The sequence below is a fragment of the Bos mutus genome, chromosome 18 (assembly GCF_027580195.1).
Source record: "Bos mutus isolate GX-2022 chromosome 18, NWIPB_WYAK_1.1, whole genome shotgun sequence".
In the NCBI taxonomy this organism is placed as follows: Eukaryota; Metazoa; Chordata; class Mammalia; order Artiodactyla; family Bovidae; genus Bos; species Bos mutus.
Window position 1 is genome coordinate 8,801,046 of NC_091634.1, and position 24,661 is coordinate 8,825,706.

At 55.6% G+C, this 24,661-nt stretch overlaps 2 protein-coding genes across 2 annotated transcripts; one reads left to right on the forward strand and one right to left on the reverse strand.

Annotated features, from left to right (window-relative positions):
* The first annotated feature begins 533 nt into the window (after positions 1-533).
* TMEM160 (transmembrane protein 160) lies at positions 534-3,011 on the forward strand. Its single transcript, XM_005900933.3, has 3 exons — positions 534-776; positions 2,097-2,189; positions 2,672-3,011. The coding sequence occupies exons 1-3, from the start codon at positions 569-571 to the stop codon at positions 2,935-2,937; spliced, it is 567 nt and encodes a 188-aa protein (XP_005900995.3). The 5' UTR covers positions 534-568; the 3' UTR covers positions 2,938-3,011.
* Positions 3,012-3,224: 213 nt separating this feature from the next.
* On the reverse strand, positions 3,225-19,146 carry NPAS1 (neuronal PAS domain protein 1). Its single transcript, XM_070386814.1, has 11 exons — positions 18,962-19,146; positions 18,254-18,489; positions 11,120-11,193; positions 10,758-10,847; positions 8,660-8,834; positions 7,163-7,278; positions 6,826-6,983; positions 6,034-6,140; positions 5,462-5,609; positions 4,343-4,437; positions 3,225-3,709 (listed from the first exon to the last, which is right to left on the reverse strand). Exons 1-11 carry the CDS (start codon positions 19,060-19,062, stop codon positions 3,246-3,248), a joined length of 1,764 nt encoding a protein of 587 aa, XP_070242915.1. The 5' UTR covers positions 19,063-19,146; the 3' UTR covers positions 3,225-3,245.
* Between the last annotated feature and the right edge of the window lie 5,515 nt (positions 19,147-24,661).

The following is a 24,661-nucleotide window of genomic DNA, read 5'->3' on the forward strand; positions in this document are numbered from 1 at the left end:
AATTAAAAAAATTATGCCGTGAGAAAATATTCAGTGCCACTGGTCAGTGTTCATTATTGACTGTTACCTGAAAAAAATTAAGTTGTCTAACGGCAATCTTTTACACCCGTCTAGAAAAAAGACGGGATAGGAATACAACAAAATATTACCAGTAACCGCTCATTGGTGGGATCAGTGATGAGTTTTACTTTCTCCTTTGGAGTCTTCGAGATTTTGCAAACGTTCTACATTAAGTACCACGAGTTTTGATTTTTTGGCCGTTAGAATTGTTATTAATAAAAACTACAAGTCCCGAAAGACATTGCGCCTCCAGCTTCTGAAGACAGGCCTTCCCTCGATGCAATGAACGCTGGGATTCGCAGTCCATCCCCGAAGCAAGGTGGGACGCACAATACCGGCACAGATGACAGAGGAGGGATCACCACCATTTCGACCAGTGAACAGTGCGTACTGGTCCTGAGTGGCGCGTGGACAACCAATAGATAGGCGGCTAAGCCTGAGTGACGTGTACTTCAGCCTACGGGCGGCCCATGGGGCGGGGCGGGGCTCGGCGGCCGTAGTGCGAACCATGGGAGGCGGCTGGTGGTGGGCTCGAGCCGCCCGCCTTGCCCGACTCCGCTTCCGGGGGGCGCTGCTGCCGCCTCCGCGGCCCCGGAGCGGGGGCGCTCGGGGGTCCTTTGCCCCTGGCCATGGCCCCCGCGCTGGGGCTTCGCCGCCGCCCGTGTCCGAGCTGGACCGCGCAGACGCCTGGCTCCTCCGGAAGGCGCATGAGACAGGTCTGGGGCTGGAGCTGGGGTCAGCCTGGATGGGAGACGGGGTTCCGCCTAGCCAACCTGCCCGCGCGCACGAGTGGAGGATGGGGGTGGGATTTCTGCTGGAAACGGGGCTCGAGCTTAGAAGGGAGAAGGGCTTCCGTGTAAGCGCAGGGAAGCGGCTGGCCGTAGGAGCGCAGTCTGTGCGCACAGGAGAAGGGCTTGCGGATGGGACGGTGGGTCTGGTTTATGGGTTGCAGTAGAAATTGGAGAGGTTGGTCGGGCCAGGACAGGGAGGCTTATCCAACTGCGCTGTCTAGATGGGAGAGGCTTCCAAAGAGGGCTACGGGCGGGGGAGTTGAATGCAAGAGGGGGCCTGGTTGGAGGGGCCAGTTAGGGTTAGGGGACCACTCTGCATAAGGCGGGAGCGTAGAGCCCCACAGAAGAGGAGGGAAGTTCCGGATTGGAAGAGGGAACAACCAATAGAAGAAAACCTCTCGACTGATTGGAGGGCGTGGTGCCCTTGGCTTAGGGGGCGGGGCTTCATGTGGGCCTTGGAGGTCCTGATTGGAGAGGAGGTCAAGGTACAGGATGGGACAGGGGTTGGGGGGATTGTAACCCGACCAGTCCCGCTAGTGGCATACCAGGGACTTGAATGGATGTGAATGACATCGAGGAGGAGCATACCCACCAGCAGTGAGGTTTCAGAAAGCTGAAGGGGAGGCTGGAGAGAGGCCTGGGAAAGAGGGGGGGGGGTGGGTAACAATTTGTTGGGATGTGAGAAAGAAGTGGGGCGGGGCGAGCCCATGGGGGATACACGTGTGGCAACGACGTTGACCCACATGGCCTCTTGGGATCTTCCTGTCTTGATTTGTTGTTCAGTCGCTCAATCATGTCTGACTCTTTGCGACCCCATGGGACTGCCAGCAGGCCAGGCTTCCCTGTCCACCATCTCCCCAAGCTTGCTCAAACTCATGTCCATTGAGTCGGTGATACCATCCAACCGTCTCGTCCTCTGTCACCCCCTTCTCTTCCTGCCCTCAATGTTTCCCAGCATCAGGTCCTCAGATTCAGGTTCTGAATTTTGATCCTAGATCCTCCTCAACTCATGTCTTGCATCTTTGGTGTTGCAAAGTTTGGGGTGGGGAGGGACTCGGAGATGGAGACGTGAGAGGGTTTGGGGCAGATAGACTTTGGTAGGTGGGCCGCCTGGACAAGGTGGGGATTTAGGGCCGCACAGGGTGGTAGGATGAAGAGGCACCCCTCGGTTGGACTATCCGGACTGGGGGGTTGAGGGCAGGGTTTGGGCTGACGCTGACTTTTCTGCCCTGCCGCCACCCCCAGCCTTCCTCTCGTGGTTCCGCAATGGCCTCCTGGCATCGGGCATCGGGGTCATCTCCTTCATGCAGAGCGACATGGGCCGGGAGGCTGCCTATGGTGAGTGTAGACCCCCTGCACCCTGAAAGTTAGACTCTGTCCTGCCCCACTCAGTCATCCCCCCATAGTAAATGAACCCCTCCTGCTTCCCCCACCAGAAGTGCCTCCTTCATTTGTGAGTGTCCTCCTCCCCACCTCATCCCTACCTCATTGGCACCGGACCCACCAGATGGGGTGGCTCAGGGCAGGGCTGTGGGTCCGTGCCCTTTCCAATTTGACTTCTCAGCAAAGATGTGGGTCCCTGTCTCAGCCCCTCATGCTGCCCCGACTCCCATCTTATCTTTGCTCTCAGACAGGCCTCCCCGCTCCAAGCCCTAGCCACCCCTTCTGATTCCCTCTCATGTCCCCAACCTTGGCTCTGTACTACCCCTCACCCTGCCCTTGAGTGCGCCCCATCCCCTTTCTAATGCCACCAGGGCCCCAACCCCCCTGGGTCCCCAGGATCAGGCTCCCTGACCCCGGTCCCCCTCTCTGTCCCACAGGCTTCTTCCTGCTGGGCGGCCTATGCGTGGTGTGGGGCGGCACCTCCTACGTGGTGGGCCTGGCGGCACTGCGGGGGCCCATGCAGCTCTCGGTGGGGGGCGCGGCCGCGGGCGTGGGGGCCGTGCTGGCTGCCGGCCTGCTCTGGGCTTGTGCTGTTGGCCTCTACATGGGCCAGCTGGAGCTGGATGTAGAACTGGTACCCGAGGATGACGGAACCACCGCGGCCGAAGGGCCTGATGAGGCAGGCCGGCCTCCACCTGAGTGAGCCACGGGGAATCGGCCGGGCGCTGGCCAGCCTGGCCCGGAGGACCAGGACATTAAAACCTGACCCTTCCCGCATTCCAGATTCCGAGTGGTGGTTTCTTTGGTGGGGATGCTGAGCCAAGGGAGAGGGGAGGGGAGGGGCAAGGGGGGCACGTGGAGATAATTAAGGAGGAAGGAGAGAAGAGGAGCTCCGTGGCCACAGAGCGGGAGCAGGTGTTTAATTCACAGGGGCTGAGAGCCCTGCCCCCTGTCCCCTTGGGGTCCCCACCCGTCCTCCCTGTCCGGCCACATGGAGGGCTGTCCGAGTCCTCAGTCCCCCTTCCGCTGCACCCTGGTGCCCAGGGCCCCCGGGTAGGGCAGGCCCAGGGCGGGGTAGAAGGCCTCTGGGAGGGCGGGGCCCGGGCCCAGCCTCTGCAGGTGTGGGTACGTCAGGCCCAGCTCAGCAGGGCCGTAGCGGATGGTGCCTGGCGCGCACAAGCCCCGCAGGACTGGGGGCAGGAAGCCGGTGTGCAGGAGGGAAGGCGGGGGGTCCCCAGGAGGCGCCAGGCCCCACGGCCCCACCAAATCCTGCTTCAGGGCCCCCGCCCGGATAACGGACGTGAACTCGGGCCTCGTTGGGGCCAGATGGCCCGACGGCTCCTCGTCCTCACTGTCTTCTGGGTCTTCTTTCTCCCCGGGGGCGGGCTCCACTTTGATAGGTTTGCCTCGGGGCTGGGGGGCCTCGTCCTCCTCCGGGGGGGCGGCCTGCTTTCCTTCCACTGGAGGCTCTGGCTCTGCAAGAGGAAGATTTGGAAGGGTGCTGTCCTACTCATCCCCAGCCCTCAGCCTTCCCATCTGTAGAATGGGGCCACGTTCCATGGTCCTCCGCTGGGGTGGTTTTGTCCCTTCAGGGACAGTTGGCCAAGTCTGGAGGCATTTTTGGTCGTCACAGCTGGGGAGAAGGATGCGCCTGGATCCGAGGGGGTGGATGTCAGGGATGCAGCTAAATACCATACAGTGTGGCAGGCTGGCCCCCACCACAAAGTGTGACCAGGCCCCAGAGGTCAGAGGCTCCGGTCTGGACCCAGGCCATCCAACGGGACTTCCTGTGAGGATGAACGTGTTCCATATCTGCACTGGCCACCTATGGCTACTGAGCTCTTCAAATGTAGGGAGTACGACTAAGGAAATGGAACTGAAACTACTTATGATTATTCTGTGCCACACCGTACGGCCTGTGGGGTTCACCAAGCGAGTATTAAACCCAGGCTCGTGGCAGTGAGAGCCGAGAGTCCTAACTCCTAGATCTCCAGGGAACTCCTGAGTTTGAACTGTACTTTTACTGTAAATAGCCTCCACACTGGACAGCACAGGTCCCAGAGGCTGCTCAGGGCCTCCCAGGGGCTGGGCTGGGAGGTGGGGCTCACCTGTGGGCTCTGGCTCCGGGCTGGATGCATCCTCACGGGCCACACTGGCTGGAAGCTGGAAGGCATCCAGAGGTGTCTGCTCCCCCTCAGCTTGGCTGGGAAAAAACATGAAATTGGGAGCTAGGGGCCCAGGCCACCCAGCCTCTGGGGAAGGGAGCCTTCCTCCTGCCCACCAGTCTTTTTAGTAGACTTCCCCTCCCCCTCTGAGAGCAGGCACCTCCCCCCACTGCAGTGACTGGGGACCCCCCCGCCCCCGCCACCGGAGGCACTTAGGCCTCATCATTGGATCCCAGACTCCAAGTTGGTGTCTAGACCAGCTTGGCTCTGTCTCCTGAGGCCAAACCTCTGCAGGATGTCACCCTAAGTATCCCCTTGGGCACCGCATGCTCATCTGACCTCAGCATCCTCCTTCCAAACCTGCTGCTCCTCCCAGAGACCCAGTCCCAGGCCCCGCAAAGCCAGAGATGGCCTGGTGGCTGCCACCCCCTCCACCCGTGCTGCCTGGCATCTCCCTGTCCCTAGGCTTCCAGCCCGTCTTGTCCCACAGACAGACCTCCATCTTCATGGCAGCCAGAGGGTCCTTTCACAAAGCCGATTTAACTGTGACTGCCTCCAGCTCTAAACCCTCTCACAGTTCCCCAGTGCCCCACCACCATCCTCAGCTTCGTTTCTGGGGACTCTACTCCAGCCCAGAGCGCTCGCTCCCTTTGGTTCCTCAGCTGGGTCAGCCGGGACTCTGAGCTTTGTCTGTGCTCGGCCCAGAATGTCCTCCCCACCTCTAGTTTCTTTCCATCAGTTGTTCTGTCCCTCTCCTGGATATTGCCTGCCATGGCCCCCCAGTGCCCCAGAATCCACCTAGGCCTGAGGCCACTTGGCATCTGTGTTTCTCCCTAGAAGAGACCATCACTTCCTCTCTGCCTCCTGCAAGGAAGGTCTCTTCTCCTCCAGGCCTTCACTCTCACTGGACTCCATTCCCCTTCATGTTTTTACCACCTCACCCCCCTAGACTTGTCTAGCAACCCTCCCTGAGAGCTCCCACCCAAAGGTGGGAAGAGCTGGCAGAATCTTCTGGAAGGAGTTCTGAGCTCCTCATGGGGAGAGGGGGTGGGCAACCCTCACCTGAGCACATAGCTGACCCAGAGCACATGGCGCTCTCCAGGGCTCTTCCCACTCACAGCCACGGTGGCCACGGACTGCAGCCACACGAAGCCCCCGGCACGCTGCAGCCAACGGTAGTAACCGGTCATCACTTGGCCCTTGTCCAGCACTGGGCCCAGCCCAGGGACCAGGAGAGACCGGAAGGGATGGGGTGGGGTGGGATGGACAGAGAGAGACAGGTGGACAGGGAGACAGGGGCAGAGAGGGGGCGGGTGATAGGGAAACAGGAAGGGTGAGATGGTGGGGAAAAGAGAAAGGCAGAGCATGGAGAGGGAGACAGAGAGAACCCAAGTCAGAAAGACTGAGAGGGAATCTGGCATCGAGGCCCCTGGAGTTTGAAGGCTGGGTCAGAGAGACCCCAGTCCCCATAAATCCCACCCCCCGCCCAATTCCTGAGACTTTGCTCAGGGACGACTCCCTTGCTGCTCGTCCTGTGATGAGCTGGCAGCAGGAGAGACCATGGTCAGCCTCAAAGAAGGACTTCCAGGGAGCAGGGTGGTGGGGTGCTCAGGTCTAGGGTGAGGGGTTCTCACGGTCCAGGTGGCTTTGGCGGATCCTGGTTGCATCCTGTCCATGGACAAACTGGTAGCAGCTGCGGCCCACTAGCTCCGAGGGCCCCAGGTCCATGTGGTCACTGACCCTGAGGGCAGGGACCAACAGAGAGGTGGGGAGAAGGGGTCCGCGACCATGGGATGGGGAGCAGGGGGCAGGGTTGGTTCTGGAGTCACTCAGTGCCCAAACCCTGGCTCTGGAGTACTCTGGGCTTCAGTTTTTCCCCCTTAAAATGGGCGGGAAAATATTTAAAATAATAGTGTACCCTTCTAGGGCGGCTATGGGCATTTGAGCAGATGGCATTCGTGGGTGTGGGGTGGCCCCGGGCACTCCGGAGACCCCTGAATTGTGGAAACGATTTCGCTATTTATTGATAATTTCCCCCCCCACTGCCTTGTGCGGGAAACAAAGTGGATAAGAGATGAGAGACCAGTGACGCAGAAAGAAAGAGGATCAAGAACAGCTGAGCTCTGCAGGAGAGTTCCGCGAACCGAGGACCTGGCCTGGGAACAGGACACGGCCCCGCCTCCATCCCAGAAGCCCCGCCCCAAGGCCCCGTGTCGTCCTCATAGGCCCCACCTCCATCCCTGTAGGCCCCGCCCCATCCCCGCAGGTCCCGCCTTCACTCCTCTTATAGGCGGTCCTCCGCCGCTTTCTCGCCTCCCGCGTCTCCCCAGGGCCGCAGCCTCCTGACCCCTGGCCTCTTTGACTCCCCGCCCCGCCCCCTCTCCCGTGCGCCCCCATCGGCCCACCTCTGACCCCAACCCCGGTACCTGCTCTCACAAGCAAGGATGGTGAGACCCAGGCTGAGTCGGAAGACGATCATGTGTCCGTGCAGCGGCAGCTCAGCCAGTGGAGCTGGCGGCAACGTGTGGCCGAGGGCCACGAGGCCCAGGGCACGGGCCCGAAGGCGGCCGGTCACGTGGATGACCTGTGTCGGGGGCGGGGGCAAGGCGGGGCCCTTGGGCGCGGGGACCACAACCTGGCCACAGAGCCTGGCTCTGACCGTCGTCCCCAGCCCCTGGGGCCCCCGGGAAATAGCTGGCAGGAACACAGGGTTGGGGAGGGGACACGGGAGACAGACGCTGGGCGCGGAGAGCTCACACCCACCTTGTACCCCGAGGCCTTGACATGCAGCCCTCTCTTGGTGAGGGTGGATTTCATGCGGATGAAGAAGGAGCGCTCCTGGACCCGGGAGGACCGGGATACCTCGGTGGGACTGGCCTCTGGGGCGGAAGGAAGGTTATGGGGTCCGGAAGCGGACACACACAGGCTTCCCCAGCCCTCTGCAGACAGAGGGTCATGACCACAATCACCCTGACACACCTGATGGTTCTACAAGCCTGCTGACACCTTAGAGTAAGCTCCCCTCCTTCTCACCGGCACCTCTTTCTAAAGCTCAGATCTGACCCTATACCTCTGCTCTGAACCTGCCATAGCTCCCTAGTACCCTTGGGAGAAAGCCCAGCTATTCACCATGGCCTAAGTCTGGCAAGCACTACCTTCTAATGACATCATTTCTAGCCACAACCTCCAGGTCTCAGTTCAGACATCTCCGCCTCCAGGAAGTCCTCCCTGACCCCCAGGCTGGGTCAGCTGCCCCTCTGGGGTCTCTCCTACCCCAGCCCTGCCCACTCTGGGCCATCACTGCCTGGGGACAGTTCAGTCTCCTCCACTGGACTGTGAGCCTCGGGAGGGTGGGGCTGGGGCTCTAGCCACCGCTGTGTCTCCAACCCTACCCAACAAAGGGCTGAGCACAGACTGGGGGCTCCGGCTATCGGAACAAATAAGCCTCACAAATACAAATTATTCTATAAACCCTGTGAAGCAGTCTTATAAATAGGCTTACACCCAAATAACCCTGTCTGGGCCTCAAACTCAGGTGTAAATATAATCACGCTTGCCAACAAGTCCCACACGTGTCACAAACATCTCCCAAGCTTGCAAACACTGCTGATAGTTGGGATTTTCCTTTAAAGCAAACCCCATACAAGAAAAGCCTGTTTATGAGAAAGACAACCTCAGTCCCCCAATATCCTAGAGCTAAAAGGAACTTGCAGTGTAGTCTCCAACAACCTCCCTCCCCAACACGGAGTGGAATTTTCCACTGGAGAGAAGGGTTAGAAGCGCAGACCCTGAAGTCAGACAAACCTGGGCCAGAGTCCAGCTCGACCACTTACATCTGTGTGACCTGGGACACTTAACCTCTCTGTGCCCCAGGTTCCTCCTTTGTAACATGGAGATCATCAGTTTCTGCTTAGTGAGTTTGTGGTTGGGATTTAATAAAATTATGTCCTTAAGAGCAGGGCACGTGTAAATGTCCAATAAGCACGCGTTGTAAATAATAATCCACAAGCACCCGCCTCCACTCTGCAGTCAGAGGGGGTCTTTCTAAAGCTCCAGTCTTGGGGATTCAGGCATCTTTAGGGAGCTTAGGTAATTTTAGGGAGCCACGTCTTACTCCTTCAATTTAGATTCTGACTCATTCTACAAAAACTTGCTTTGCCACAACTCTTAACAAGAGTGTTTTTGTTTAAAGAAGACATATTTGGAGACATTGTACCCAGTGTCCCTCAGGCCTCTTTTTTGGGGGGCCCTGGGAATTACCGATCTCAGGCGTATCCGCAAGCGAAGAGGAAGATGAGGAGGAGGAGGAAGAGGAGGGGACGGAAGGTGGGGTTGGGGGTCCGGGGGTCGGGGCCCGCAGCCCCAGTTGCTCCAGCACCTCGGAGTGGTCCCCAGGATGGATGTAGTCGAAGACGCTGCTGCCCGTCAGCTCCACCTGCCGGCGAAGGAGGGGGCGTGCAGGGGACCGGTGAGGGGAGCGCCGTCGCTAGCCCGCCTTATAAGCAGGTGTGTCTCATGCCAGTCTTGTGTTTTCATTAGAAAAATAAAAATTACTTAAACTTTGTAAAAGGAGAATATAAACTTAGGCTCTTCCCGTACCCTCTCACTTCAAACCCAGAGATTACTAAGGATTTTCTGCCCCTACCTCCAGTATGAAGAAGCTGGGGGGAGGGGACTTCCCCTGTTGTCCGGTAGCTAAGACTGCGCTCCCAATGCGGGGGCCCAGATTCGTTCCCTGGTCAGGGAACTAGAGCCCAGGTGCCACGACTAAGACCCAGTGCAACCAAATAAAATAAAAGAAGCTGAGGGGAGGGGGTTGGAACGGGGGTGTCATAGCCTCTGTTTACCCAGTTCCTGCTTACTCACTCTCACCCCCATACGGCAAACAACTGCGCCCTGAAATGACTCACAGGATGTCCCAGCAGAAATGGAAATCGACACAAGCAGTGGAATGGCTGTCAAACTCTTTAAAGTGTTAGAACCTTTTAATTAGATTTTTACATTCAGTTCAACCCGCAGATTTCTCGCAGCGGTCCCCTCATCTCCACGCGGTCCCCGAGCCGGCAGCCATCTTCTCCCTGTGTGCTCCTCCCCAGAGTCCTCCCTGGCTTTCTTCCCTTCAGTCCTCACACACATACCCCTCCATAAGGTACTCCTCGGACCATGGCCCTCCTCTGCTCAGAAACCTCCCATGCTCCCACTGCCCCTAGGTTTGGGGGTCGCATGCTTCCCTCTATTCTCATTAAGCACCCCCCATGCCACACACACACAAGCTTCCAGCCTTCCCTCTACTCTTATCCTTCCCTTCCTCTTGTCCATATTCCCCATTCAAGGTCTTCCTCTTCCAGGAACCTCCCTCCAACAACTCACTGAAGAGCTGCTCACAAAAGCCAAAAACCAATGCACTGAATTTTCTAAATTTGCCATTTGTCAAAATCTCTGTAAAAATGCTAAAAGTTGGCAGCAATTTGCATTGATTGGATTGGCAAGACCTAAGATGCCACAAGGAGCCAGGACTCCGGGGATGGGGCTTTGGGCTTCTCTTTGCCCTCCTTTCCCTCTCAGACACCAGCTTCAGGAGCTGGAGCAGAAACAGTGGGTTGAAATCAAGGCAAAATGCAAACCAGTCAACTCAGATGCCCCCCAAAATCCTCCAAGCTGGCAAAACCTGAGTCCTCCCAATACGAATGGCTGAAATCCTTTACAAGTGTCAAGAATAGGGCTTCCCTCGTGGCTCAGTGGTAAAGAATCTGCCTGCCAATGCAGGAGACTCAGGTTCGATCCCTGGTCCAAGAAGATCCCACATGCTGCAAAACAGGTAAGCCTGTGCACCACAACCTGTGCTAATAACCACAGGTTCACCACAACTATTGAGCCCAGGCTCTACAGCCTGAGGATCACAACAACTGAGCTCCACACACCCTAGACCCTCTGCTCCACAACAAGGGAAGCAATCGCCATGAGAAGCCCATGCAGCGCTGCTAGAGTAAGTAAGCCCCGCTCTCCACAACCAGGGGAGAGCCCAGACATGAAGAGCCAGCACGGCCAAAAACAATAAGTAAATAAAGTTATTTGTTAAAAGTGTTAAGAAGAAACACGTTTTGGTAAATATCAGTACATTTGGTGACCACTCACAGGCAAACTTACCTTTCTGCTGATTGGCTTTCTTCAAATCAACCTATTACTTTAAAAATCCTCCTCTGCATTTGGTGTCATGTTTTGTCCCAAGGAACACACTTTGGGACCCTAGGAGCCCATCCTTTTTTTTCATGCTGGTTTGGTGAGGCCAAGAGAGAGGAGGGCGGGCAAGGGAGACGGCAGCTGAGCTGGGCCAGGCAGCCTGCTGCGGGCCCCTTACCTGTGAGAGACCCAGATAAATGGAGACTGTCTCTGAGATGTAGAGGAACTTCCCTTCCTGGTTCAAGGCAAATACGAAGCCATCCAGGGACTAGAGTGGGGAGAGAGAGGGGGGGTTTTGTGGGTAGAGGAGGACACGGCATCTATAAGAGGTTCTGAAATCTGGATCTCTGCTTGCGATGGGTTAATCCGGGGTAAAGAGTTTCAGTGGCCCTAGGGAGGAGGAGGAAGAAAGGGGAGCCCCAGCAGCCTGCCTCCCAGTTCTGGGGCTCCCCCCAGGCTGAGGCTGGAGAGAAGAGTGCCTTTCTCCCAAGTCTGCCACCCGGTGGCAGCAAGGAGCAGCAGGCGGGGGAGGGGCCTCACCTGCAGGATGTGTCCGCCCAGGTGCTGCTCAAAGACTTCGGAGACCAGCGCCACGGGACCCCTGCGGCCTGGGGCTGGGGGGAGAGTGAGGGGTAAGGCTAGAGCCTACTGGTTTGACCCCTGACCTCTGGGAAGACCCCCAGGGAAGCAGGCTGCATATCTCCCTCTCTCGTCCCCAGTCATGAGGCACTGGGGGGCCTTGTCAGGGAGAGACCCAGGGTGTGAGAAGGGACAGACTGAGACACACAGAGACAGAGAGACACCAGGAGATACAGAAAGGGATTCATTCATTCATCCATTCAGTCCTCCAGCAAATGCCCTGAGCATCTGCCCTTCACTGGGCAGTGCTAGAGACAGAGTGGGTGGTGACCAGGACACCCATCCCTGCCCTCACAGGGTACCCAGTCAGGGCAGATATCAATGAGCAGGAAACTAACAAATACAGAACTATCATTTGTGACCAGTGCTAGGGAGAATTGAATAGGTGGCATGAAATAAAGAAAAATGGGGTAGGGCCTGTTGAAGGAGGGGCCTTTGAGCTCAGACCTGAAGGATGAGAATGCAGCAGAAAGGAACCAGAGAAAAAGAGACAGAGAGATAGGGACATAGAGAGACACTGAGAGACAAAGATACAAATAGACGGACAGAGATACAAAGGAATAGAGAAAGAGATAAGGACGTTACAACTCAACAACAAAAGGATGAGGAGTCCAGTTAAAAAATGGGCCAAGTCAGGAAACGCAAACAGGGGCTCTGTATCAACCTAGAGGGGTGGGATGGGAAGGGAGATGGGAGGGAGGTTCAAAAGGGAGGGGATATATCTACACCTATGGCTGATTCATGTTGAGGTTTGACAGAAAACAACAAAATTCTGTAAAGCAATTATCCTTTAATAATAAAAATAAAATTTAAAAAATGGGCCAAAGAGGAATTCCCTGGTAGTCCAGTGGTTTGGACTCAGCGCTTTCACTGCTGAGGGTGTGGGTTTGATGCCTGGTCAGGGAACTAAGATCTCGCAAGCTGCACAGCACAGCCAAAATCAAAATCGGGCAAAGGATTTGAATAGACGGTAATCCAAAGATGATACACAAACGGCCGATAAGCACATGAAAAGATGTTCAACACATTAGTCATTAGCAAAATGCAAATGAAAACCACAATGAGAGACCATTTCACACCCACTAGGATGGCTAGAATTTAAAAAAAGAAAAAGAAAAGAAGTGTTGGCGAGGATGTGGGGAAATCGGAAGCCCTGTGTGTTGCTGGTGGGGATGGGAAATGATACTGCCAGTCTGGAAAAATAGTTTGGCGATTCCTCAATAAGTTAAATATAGAATTACTATTTGTTGTTTAGTTGCTCAGTCGTTTCAGTCTTTTGCGACCCCGGACTGTAGCCCTCCAGGCTCCTCTGTCCATGGGATTCCCCAGGCAAGAATATTGGAGTGGGTTGCCCTTTTCTTCCCCAAAGAATGACCGTATAACCCAGAGATTGCACTCCTAGGTACATATCCCAAAGAACGGAAAACAGGTGCTCAAACAAATACTTGGACATGAATGTTCATAGCAGCATTATTCCTAATAGCCAAAAGGTGGAAACAGTGCAAATGTCTACTAACTGCTGAATGAATAAGTAAAACGTGCTAAATTCATACAGTGGAATGTCATTCCGCCATAAAAACAAATGGAGTCCCGATCCACGCTGTAACAGAAAGCAACTTTGAGAACCATTATGCTGAGTGAAAGCAACCGAACACATGAGGCTACATAGTGTAGGATTCCATTTATATGAAACACCCAGCACAGGCATATCCAGGGACAAGAAGCTGATTAGTGGCCACCAGGGGCTGGAGGGAGGGGCGGGAGAAGCTGGGAGAGACTGTGAACCGCACAGGGCTTTAGGAGAGTGATGAGCATGAACCAGATAGACGCGCTGGCTGCATGCTGTACAACGGTGAATGTCATGTTACATACATTTTACCCCAATAAAATTTTTAAAAGAGAGAGAGAGAGCGATATATAGACACAGAAATTGAGATAAAGATAGACAAAGACAGAGAGATGTGATGAGATGGAAGGACAGGGACTTCCCCCGAGGTCTGGCGGATAAGACTTCCCATGTCCAATGCAGGCAGCATGGGTTCGATCCTTGGTTGGGGAGCTAGGATCCCGCAGGCCACCATCAGTACAGAACATTTTAAAAATAAAAATAAAGAGACGGAGAGACGGAGGGAAAGAAATGCACAGAGAGACATACGGGGAAAGTGGCAGGAAGATACAGGTGGTGAAGGAGACGGAGGCAGAGACACAGGCCGTCCATCCCCCCAAGAGTGAAGAGCAGAGGGCTCCAGACATCCAGGCTGGACCTTGCAGAGAACGACTCCCCAAGGGGCCTGTGCCCAGATCAGGGAGTCAGTGGCCTCAAGGGTCCCCAAGCACCCGGCTCCTGCTGGCCTGAGGATCCAGGTCTGGGGTCAGTCACTGTTGCCCCCTGTCTGTGTGCCCAGGGACCAGTGCCTTCACTTCTCTGGGCCTCAGTTTCTTCCTCTGTCAAATGGGTTTGCTAAGAGGACTGGCTGATCCGTTAGGGGATGTTGAGCATTCATTTCGCCTAGGGAACAGAGAGGGCCTACCAGGGGCGGGCACGCAGCAGGTGCTCCCGAAACAACCTGGGATCAGTATTAATAGCCTGATTACTATTGTGATTTCCAGACCATCAAAACACCAGGCGGCGGAACGCCACCCCCCCCCCCAGTCAGGACGCAGCCCCCAAGCTCCACCCCAGCTTGGCCACGCCTCCTCCCTCAAGGAGCGACCCCCGACACCCTCACGGCTGTTCACACCCTTTTCCCACCTCCCCGCCCCCCGCCTGGAGTTCCAGGGACAATAACTGAGGGGTGGTGGTGATGATGGGGACCCCTCCCCCGAGATGCAGCAGGAACCAGCCGGGTGACAGGCGGGAACAATGCTGGCTGCTAATTGTCGCAATTTTCCCCTGTCATTTTTGCTAATTCCTTCATTTTCCCTCTCACAGGATCAGCCCAGGTCAGACTGAACGGCTGCAATTAACAGCGTTAATGGGCACGTCGGGATGGGGGTGCGTGTAGTGGGGAGGGCTCAGCCACTCGCTCTTCCCCTATCCTGTCCCCTGGGTCTCTCCCCATCCCTGACTGAGGGGTCTTTGAGGGGTCTTATGGCTCCTAGCCCCATCCCGCCCCAAGTCCACCGACTCCCCGCTTCCTCCTTCTCCCCCCCCCCTCCCCCGTCTCTCCCAGAAATACCTCAACCCCTGTCCCTCCCAGATCTGCTTCTCGTTCTCGTCCAAACCCCAGCCATCATTCACTCTTTCAACAAACATTTGCTGCGTTTCCTATCAAGTCAGCCTCCCCTGGAATAAAACTGCCCCAGTTGTCATCTTCCCTCCAAACCAGAGGGGGCGCTGAGGGGCCGAGGGGAGAAGCTAAGGCCTCACCCGGGGGTCCCGCCCCCACCGCCCATCCTCAACTGCCCTGAGGGCTTTGCTGTCCTAGACTAGGGGGGATAAAGGGCTGGGACTTCAGGAACTTGTAGCAGTCTGGGAGAAGGAGCCCCGCTGCCTTCATCAGAGTGCCTTGCTCCTGGAAGCAAGCCTGAGGGGCTGGAGCAGGTGCATTCCTGCCTGTACTTTCCTTGGCTGCATCTGTGAAATGGGTCTAGGGCTGGAGCTGGGCGGGCTCATGCATGCACACGGCACAGCCAGCTGCTGCTGCTGCTCACTCAGTCGTGTCCCACTCTTGACCTCATGGACTGTAGTCTGCCAGGCTCCTCTGTCCATGGGATTTTCCCAGAAAGAATACTGGAGTGTGTTGCCATTTGCTTCTTCAAGGGATCTTCCCAATCCAGGGATCGAACTCGTGTCTCTTGTGTCTCCTGTATTAGCAGGTAGATTTTTCACCGCTGCACCACACGGGAAGCCCCCACCCAGCTCCATAGCTGCCCAGCAAATATTTAGTGGTCCCTCACTGCGTGCAGGGTCTATTCTAGGCTCAGCAAACACGGTGTTGTAGGGGAGAAACACAACAAACAAGAGAAGGGACTCCCTGGTGGGCCAGTAACTAAGACCCCGAGCTCCCAGTGCAGGGGGCCTGGGTTCTATCCCTGGTCAAGGAACTAGATCCCACATGCTGCAGCTAAAAACTGGCACAGCCAAATAAATTAACAAATATTTTTAAAAATTAAACAAGAGAAATAAGAAATATGTAATAGCAGGTAACAATAAGTATTATGTAAAGAAAAAAGACAGAAAAGGGAGAAAGGGAGACAGGAAGTGCTGGGAGCAGGGGGTTGTAATTTTTTGTTTATTTGGCTTCACCGGGTCTTAGTTGTGGCACGTGGGCTTTTGTTGCAGCATGTGGGATCTGGTTCCCTGACCAGGGATTGAACCCAGGCCCCCTGCAATGGGAGTGCAGACTCTTAGCCACTGGACCACTAAGGAAGTCCCTTTTATTTTTAATAGTGTGGTTGGGGAAAGCCTGACTGAAAAGCCCACATTCTAAGGGAATGCGGGTTCCTGGTGGAAGCATAGCAGGTGCAAAGGCCCTGGGGTGGGAGCAGGCTTCTCTGAACAGCAAGGCGGCCAACGTGGGGCAAGGGCTTGAAGTCATTAGAGAGGTAGAAAGGTGACATTAGGGAGGTAGAGGGCAGGGGACCAGGTTTGTAGCTCACCTCCCGGGGCAGGAACTTTGTCCTGTTCTCTGCGATGTCCCCAGCCCCTAGAACACTGCCTGGCACAGTTGAATCAATGACAGTGAATGACTGATAGGAGATCAAAGATGTCTTCTCTTCAGACTCAGAGCCCCTAGGCTAGACTTCAACATTCGTAATCCCATTTTACAGATGGTAGTGTGAGGCCCAGAGAGAGGCCAAGCCCAGCAACCCAGAACCCATCCCTGGAGACCCACACATATGCCTAGTATGGTGATAGAGAAGGTGGGTGTCAGAGCCAGGCTACTTGAGTTTGAATCTCATCTGGGTCCCTTGTTGACTGTGTGACCTTGGGCAAACAGCATCACCTCTCTGGGTCTCAGTTTTCCAGTTCTATAAAATAGGGATCGAAACACTGCTTCCCTCTGAAGATTTCTAAGAGAATTAAGCAAGTGAATTTGGATTCAGTGCTCAACCCAGTGTCTGCGGCGTATATTATTACTAGTATTTTTGAGGAGAACGTGGGAGTCCCCCCTCCTTTAGAGAGCCTACATTGTGCTTTTCTCTGGCAACTAAGTCACTGGCCTCGGTTTCCCCATCTGAACTGTTGAAGCAGGTTCTTGGCCTCTTGCTGAAGACCCCGGGAGAACAGATGCCCCCATTTCTTAATTTTGGGGGGAGTCCACGCAGCTCCTCCCCGGCACACTGTCCTGCCCCACCTTCCCACCTACAGGCAAGGGGGTTGCTAAGGTCGGTGGTCTGCCCCCTCGAATGACCCATCCCGGCAAGCGGGGAAGGGGGAGTCCGGACGCCGGCGGGGCTCTCAGCGTCTCCCCCTCCCTTTCTCTCCCCGGGGCTTGGGGACAATAGACAAGATGTTTATCCCCCGCCGGCGCACATGTTGTTCGCGGTAATGACAGTAATCAGCGGCGCTAATGCCGCATTCTCTCCGCGCCAGTCAATTCGCCTAATTACCGCCTGGGAAGCCGGATTATTTAAATTTAAATGGTGATTTATTGCGAACTTAATCAATGCTATTTTCTCTCCCCCACCCTCCCCCCAGACCAGGGCAGGAGGGGAATTGGGGCCCCTCCAACCCCACCCTAAGGACAATCCATCTTGGGGTGGGGTGGGGGGCGCAGTTGCCTAGGGTGCCCTGTCCCTGTTACCTGAGACCTCTGAAGAACACGATTCGCACACTTCTAGTAGTAAGAGTAAAGCAATAAAACATAAAATAGAAGTAATAACAATAACGTAACACTCTGTGTAATGAAGTCTGAATAATAATGAAAGTAGATATCTATCTATATATATCTGTGTTTTACATGTTCTATATTTTAACATATTATAGATTGCATTTCCTTATCATGTCTAGGGGAGTAGGATGTCAGCCTGTCCAGGGCAGGGACTTTTTATCCAGTTTGTTTCCGGCTGGGTCCAGAGAGCTCAGAACAGTAGCAGGCACACAGCAGATGCTCAATAAACCTGCAGGTGCCCATTGATAAAGGTTTCCCTGGTGGCTCAGCGGTAAAAAAAAAAAAAAAAAAAATCCGCCTGCCAATGTAGGAGACGCAGTTCGATCTCTGTCTGGGTCGGGAATATCCCCTGGAGAAGGAAATGGCAACCGACTCCAGTATTCTTGCCTGGAGAATTCTATGGACAGAGGGAGCCTGGTGGGCTACAGTCCATGGGGTCTCAAAGAGTCAGACGCGACTGAGTGACTAAACACCAGCCACTGATAACAGTAAGTGCTACACACTGGCTGTTTACTCTGAACCAGGTGTGTTTACGGTCTTTATTACCTGGTAGACCTTTTTCTCTTCTCAGCCCTGGGGAGGGAAGGAGCTTCATCATGATTTCCATTTCACAAATGAGGCACAGAGAGGTGAGGCGACCTGCCCGGGTGTCACAATGCTGGGAAATGGCCAAGCGGGGACAGGGACCTCTGTCTTACTGAAGCTCGCCATCTTACCTGCCGTGTTATTCTGTCCCCCTCCCGCAACCCAGGCTGGGAATTCAGACGCCAGAGTCCTTGTGTTCCCTCTGGGGTCCCTCCGGTATGAGTGTGGGGTGTTTCTTGCTCATTAGCTGATGGGAGGCCCGGGCTGGGTCCTCTCTGTCCCACTCATGCAGCTGCGGGTCTCCTTTGTGAGAATCATGAATCATTTCCTCTAATAAAAATAATAGCCCTTACTAGTGGCATGACCCCTGGTATGGCCAGGGCAGAATTCATGAAACCGTCCCTACCTGGTGAGCCCATTTTACAGATGAATAAACTGAGGCCTGGACAGCAGAAGCCGTCTGATAGCAACACACAAAAGGTCTGACTCCAAATTCTGTACTCCTTTCCTTTAGGGTGGAGGAACCTGGCCACAGCTAGCACGCAGCTCAGACCCCGAGTCCCCTGCCCCGGGGGAGCGCGCCAGGACCCCGCCCCCGCGCATGCGCACTCACCTAGGCCCGCCGGCGGCCCCGAAGACCGCAGCCCCCAGGGCGGCGCCCCGAGCGCGGCAAAGCGGCGCAGGCGGAGGTAGGTGACGCTGAGGCGCACGATGGACGCCTTGTCCAGCTGGCTGGAGATGGCTCCGGGCAGAGGGAGTAGCTTGGCCAGCTCGAAGAACTCCAGGTTCTCCTTTCCGCGCCGCGAGCGCGCAGCGTTACGGGACTTCTCCTTGCGCTGCGCCTGCAGGCTGGGCGGGCGGCGCGGAGGGACCGTCAGCGGGGCCCGGGGACTCCGGGATCGGGGGCGGGGGCCTCGAGAACGAGGGGAACGGGACGTTGGAAGTGGGTTCAACACTCTGGAGGTCGGGACAGAGCCTGAGAGTGACTTCTCTGCCCAGCCGTTGGGCAGGACTTGGGGGTGTAAATGCTGGCGGGGAGGAGGAAGGAGAGGGGAGCGGTAAGAATGTTGGGTAGGAGTCCCGAAAAAGGGGGCTAGGAACCGAACGCCCAGTGTACGGTGAGTTGCAGAACCTCGGTAGAACAACTCCGGGTGAGAAAGTCTAGCCCGAGGGGGCGGGGCGGAAGGTGAGTGTGAATTCTCTTCGGATCCCGCCTTGGGGCGGGGCCACGGCCCGAGGGGCGGGGCGAAGGTGAATGTGAATCCTTGTCGGATCCCGCCTTGGGGCGGGGCCACGGCCCGAGGGGCAGGGCTTTGCTCACCAGGGTCCCGGCGGGGCCTTGACCACGAACCCCGGCAGAAAGTCCCAAGGGACGCTGCCGCCGCGACCTCCCCCGCCACCGCTGGGGTAAGGAGCCGCCATCTCCGCGGGGACCCGCTCAGGCGGGCTCAGAGCGGCCTGCGGGACTCGAGAGCCGCGTCTCCTGCAGCGGGAAGGAGCGGGAGGCAATGCTCAGCGCCGAGGGGGCGCGTGGGACACCTGGTAGGCAAACCAAGGTCCGCGGGGTGGGGTGCAGGGTCCCGGCGAGGAGCTGCGCGGGAGGCGGCCTCAGTTTCTCCTACCCGGAGGCCAGGCTACACAGCCCGCAGCTCTCACCGTGCTGGGCTCCGGGCGAAGCTCACTCAGGGTGAGGACGTGCCCCGCCGCCGCCTCCCCCGCGCCGCCCGCCAGCGCGCCCGCCTCACGCCCGCGCCGGGCCGGCTCCCGCATACCAATAGGTGCACGCGGCGCGCATACGGATCCGACCGGCCCGCGCGCTGCGTGCCAAGCATGCCCAAGCCGGGCGGGGGGCGGGCGCCTCGCCGGGGCCCAGGCGAGACCGGCTCCAGCCCCCAGAGCCCTCTACCCCGGGGACCTGCTCCCACCACAAGCCCATCCCGGGAGTCTGGTTTTCGCATCTGCGGTACGCCTATTTCCCAGGCTCGGTTAAAGAGATAGGGGCGGGGGGGACAGAAACTAGGGACCCCACCCGATGCTCTCCCCAGGGACCACCCCTCAACCCCTGGGGGTGATGCCACGTGTCTAGGCCGCCAAATCTCCGCAACCACAACTTCCTCCCTGAAGACCCCTGATGCAGCGGCCAGCTCCTCAGCCCCAGGTAGCCCTCAGGATGGATCCAGAATTCTGAGCCCAGGTGTCCTGGTATTCAGATTCCCCAGAACCGGAAACATGTTTAATTAGGTCTTCATTCCTCCAGGGCTAGGCATTCAGGGTCCAGCCCCGCTCCCCACATCCACGCCACCCCCAAGCCTCCCCAGCCAGGTCCCCCAATGCCCTAGATCTTGGCGTTCAAATCCCCCAGCCCCCTATTTCTCCAGGACCCAATCTCCGTGCGCCCGAGACAGGCATTCCGATGCCCTAGCCCCCAGGACACTGGAGTCCGGGTCCCCTTCACCTCCAGGACTCAGGAGTTCCTGTCCTCTCATACCTGCCCCCTGGCATCCCCTACCTGCAAGACCCACCGCCTCGTTACCTGACCGCGAGGGCAGGCTCCGGGCGCGGCGTGGGGCCGGCCGGGCGGCGCAGAGGAGCGGCCCCATAGACCCCGGGGCGGGCCGGGCTCGGCGGGGCGCGCGGGCTGTGGCGCTAGGCTCTCCGCGCCCGCCGAGGCCTCGCAGACTTGGATGCGTGGAGACAGCGCCGGCGGGCGGGGGTGGGGCCTGCTGGAGCCCCGCCCACGGAGTCTCCGCCCTTCGGTCCTGCCCAGCGTCAGCCACTCTGCTCTTTTCCACGGTTGTTGTTCAGTGGCTTCGTCGTGTCCGACTGTTTGCGACCCCATGGACCGCAGCACGCCAGGCCTCCCTGTTCCTCACCATCTCCCGGAGTTTGCTCAAACTCATGTCCATTGAGTCGATGAGGCCATCCAACCATCTGGTCTTCTGTCTTCCTCTTCTGCCTTCAATCTTTCCCAGCATCAGGGTCTTTTCCAATGAGTCGGCTCTTCGCATCAGGTGGCCAAAGTATTGGAGCTTCAGCCTCAGTCTCAGTCCTTCCAATGAATATTCAGGTAGAGGGTTCCAAGCAAGGAGTCCTGGGCTGCTCAGATGTCTGAGCCCCCTTAGCCCACGAGAACGGGAACCTCGAAGTTGGCTTCCCCACCTCAAGAGGGGAACACCGGAGTCCAGGCTCTATCTCTATATACCCCACTGGAAGAAACTATCACCCCATTTTCCCTAAAAGTACTCAGCATCCAGCAGCTCCTCAGGACAAGGAGGGCACCCTGCACCCGTCTCCAGTAGGGGTGGAGACCCAGACGTCAACGTCCCCTCTAGGGACACAAATCCAGGTGATAGAGACCCTTTTCCAGGAGAGAACTTAAGAATGTCAGCGAGGCCATCTGGACAAGAAGGGGACCTTGGTCTCAACAACTGTCCCCCCCCCCACCCCCCCACCCCCACCTTATAAGACCAGGATTTGACATCTAGACCTCCCAGGGACTGGGACACAGGTGTCCGAGGAACTTCAGAGATCAGGATCCTGGGGTCTTAGTTCCACCACTGCTCCCACGGGAACCCTAATATTGGAGCTTCCCATTAGACCATAAATGGGAACTAAGGGATTATAGTACCTCCTGTAGAGGTCTGGAGACCCAGGTGACCGAGCCAGTTCTTTTCCACTCTGGTAGAAAATACAAAACCTCTCCCTCCCAAGCCCCTTCAGCAGCCTGCCGTGGGGGTTTCCAGGCGCTTAAGTGCTCCTAGGGGGCTTCCCAGGTGACTCAGTGGTAAAGAACCCGCCTGCCAATGCAGGAGACATGAGAGACTCGGGTTCAATCCCGGGGTTGGGAAGATCCTCTGGAGGAGAGTATGGCAACCCACTCCAGTATTCTTGCCTGGAGGATCCCATGGACAGAGGAGCCTGGCTGGCTATAGTCCATGCGGTCAAAAAGAGTGGACACAACTGAACATGAAGCGCTCCTAGGAGACCACAGTGCAACTAACGAAGCTGGGCCGGGAGTCTCAGGAGAGGCGAGTGGGCAGGGCTGGCAGAGAGCTAGGGTGTTCCTCAGGTTGGACGGAGGAACCAAGGCATACACCTCTGCACCCTCATGTGCACAGGCTGATAGGGACACTCTGTTTTTAAAAAATTATTTTTAATATTCCTTTAAAGAAGGCTGAGCACCAAAGAGTTAATGCTTTCAAACTGTGGTGCTAGAGAAGACTCTTGAGAGTCCTTTGGACTGCAAGGGGATCAAACCAGTCAATCCTAAAGGAGATCAACCTTGAATAAGGTTGATCAATCTTGAATATTCATTGCAAGAACTGATGCTGAAGCTCCAATACTTTGGCCACCTGATGCAAAGAGCCAACTCATTGGAAAAGACCCTGATGCTGGGAAAGATTGAAGGCAGGAGGAGAAGGGGACGACAGAGAATGAGATGGTTGGATGGCATCATCAGCTCAAGGGACATGAATCTGGGCAAACTCCGAGAGATGGTGAAAGACGGGGAAGCCTGGCATGGTGCAGTCCTTAGGGTTGCAAAGAGTCAGACACAACTGAGTGCCTGGACAACAACTGAACAACAATACAAAATGTATTTATTTACTTTTGTCTGTGCCGGGTCTTCATTGCTGCACGCAGGCTTTCTCTAGTTGTGCTGAGCAGGGGCTTCTCTCTCTCTAGTTGCAGTGTGTGTACTTCTTGCGGTGGGTGGCTTCCCTTGCTGTGGAGTGCGGGCTCTAGAGCACAGGCTCGGTAGTTGTGGGGCACAGGATTAGTTGCTCCAAGATATGTGGGAGGCACTATAATCCCTTAGCGCTCATTTATGGGCTAATGGGAAACTCTGATGTCGGGGTTCCCATTGGAGCAGTGGTGGAGCTAAGATGCCAGGATCCTGGTCACTGAAGTTGCTTGGATACCTGTATCCCAGTCCTTGGGAGGTCTGGATGTTCAATCAGGATAACCACACTGAACAATTTGAGAGCTAATCTTTTATGTGTGACATGGGCACTCGTTCCTGAGACCATTTCAGCGGGTCTATGAGGTCAAATTTTCATACCGAGACATTTTCTGCCTTTCCACTTCCTTCTCCCATGCGTGTCCGGTGGTGGGGGAGGTTTCCAGAGGCTCCCTGGTCTGTGATATCACAGCAGACCCCAGGCATAGGCAACAGGAGTGTCCAGCTGGCTGGACTTCAAGGAGCTTTGCAAAAGTGTAAAATAATGACACTCCTTTCACTAAAATTTTTCTTAAAATAGGTTATTTATGTTAGCCTGTAATGCATTTATTATTGCTATTTAAAAATGCCTTTTGAATCCTTTTCAAGAATTTCCAGTTTTATTCTGATATGACTTATGAAACGGAAATAAAAGCTCTTTGGTCTTCCCTAAAAATGTAAGTGAAGTGAAGTGAAGTCGCTCAGTGGTGTCCGACTCTTTGCAACCCCATGGACTGTAGCCTACTAGGCTTCTTAGTCCATAGGATTTTCCAGGCAAGAGTACTGGAGTGGGTTGCCATTTCCTTCTCCAAGAATGTAAAGAGACCAAAAAGTCTGAAAACTGCTGAGTTAAGCCACTTAAAGCTGAGAATGTGTTACTGAGCTGCTTCAGTCCTTTCTGACTCTTTGCAACCCATGGACTATAGCCCACCAGGTTCCTCTGTCCATGGGATCCTCCAGGCAAGAATACTGGAGTGGGTTGCCATGCTCTCCTCCTCCAAAGGATCTCCCCAACCCAAGGATTGAACCCGCATCTCTAATGTCTCCTGTATTGGCAGGCTGGTTCTTTACCACTGGAGTCACCTGGAAAGCCCACAAACCGAGAATAGAGCCAGGCATTAAATCTGCAAGATATGACATGCCCATCCAAAGACACATTCACCCTCATGTGCCCTTGACTCCACTCAGAGTGACTGATAAACACAAACACCATTTGGGGTCTCAGTTTTCCCATCTGTGAAATGGGTGGGCTGTTTTGTGATGTCCATGCCCTTCGGCAGCTCTGGTCATAGAGCTGGGAAGAAACAGGATCGCTTCTGGACAGAGTATGCATCAGGTGGGACCCTGGGGGAGAGAGCTGGGACCCTCTAACTGGGAACCGAGACAGCTTTCATAAAAGACTTTTTTTGAAGCAGTCAGGGGTCAGAGGCTTTTCTGTGAATCTCTCAGGGTTTATTTTATTTCATTTAAAAATATTTATATTTATTTATTTGACTGAATGCAGTCCTAGTTACTGCAAGCAGGATCTTCATGGCCATGTGTGGGCGTGGAGTGCAGGCATGTGGGATCTTAGTTCCCTGACCAGGGACCAAATCCGTGTCCCCTGCATTGCAAGGTGAATTCTTAACCACTGTACCACCAAGAAAGTCCCTGAAAGGACTCTTGACAGAGGTTTGGGGAAAATCTAGGACAGCTGTGCCACCCCCAGAGCAGGCAAAGCAATGAGCCATTACCACCTGGGGCCTGTTAGAGAATCTAGAGACAGTGGCAGTTGAGACCCTCTTGGTCTCATCCCTGACACGTCCTGCCCTAGCTTCTCTGTCTCTCAGCCACATTCAGCTCTCCTTGGCCTTCCTCAGCTTAGGAGATATTTCTCACCAAAACATGGAGACCTATTCTGGGGTGGAAGAGATGGGAAAGAATAGTATGTGTCCTTGAGAGGTGGTGAGGTCCCAGTAATCAGGGGAAATCAAGGAGAGGGGTGAGGGCCCATGTGCCGCAACTACTGAAGCCCGCACGCCTAGAGCCTGTGCTCCTCTACAAGAGACGCTGTCATGATGAGAAGCCCACACACCACGATGAAGAGTAGCCCCCGCTCACCACAGTTAGAGAAAGCTCACATGTAGCAACGAAGCCCCAGTGCAGCCAAAAAACTAATAATAAATAAGTAAATCTTAAAAAAAAAAAGAGGCTCAAGGATTTTGGTAGGCCGTAAGAGCATGGGTGTGTGCGTGTTTGTGTGTTTGGAGGGTTCCAGTGACTTCTCCTTAATCTCACTCTTCTCTACTAAAGTAGAGAGCAGAG

Coding starts and splice junctions, on each gene's coding strand:
- TMEM160 (XM_005900933.3), top strand. CDS start 569: ATGGGAGGCGGCTGGTGGTGGGCTCGAGCCGCCCGCCTTGCCCGACTC. Junction 777..2,096: donor CCGGAAGGCGCATGAGACAG/GTCTGGGGCTGG, acceptor CGCCACCCCCAG/CCTTCCTCTCGTGGTTCCGC. Junction 2,190..2,671: donor GGGCCGGGAGGCTGCCTATG/GTGAGTGTAGAC, acceptor TCTGTCCCACAG/GCTTCTTCCTGCTGGGCGGC.
- NPAS1 (XM_070386814.1), bottom strand. CDS start 19,062: ATGGCGGCTCCTTACCCCAGCGGTGGCGGGGGAGGTCGCGGCGGCAGC. Junction 8,835..10,757: donor TTTATCTGGGTCTCTCACAG/GTAAGGGGCCCG, acceptor CTTCGCCGGCAG/GTGGAGCTGACGGGCAGCAG. Junction 6,984..7,162: donor TCAAGGCCTCGGGGTACAAG/GTGGGTGTGAGC, acceptor CCCCCGACACAG/GTCATCCACGTGACCGGCCG.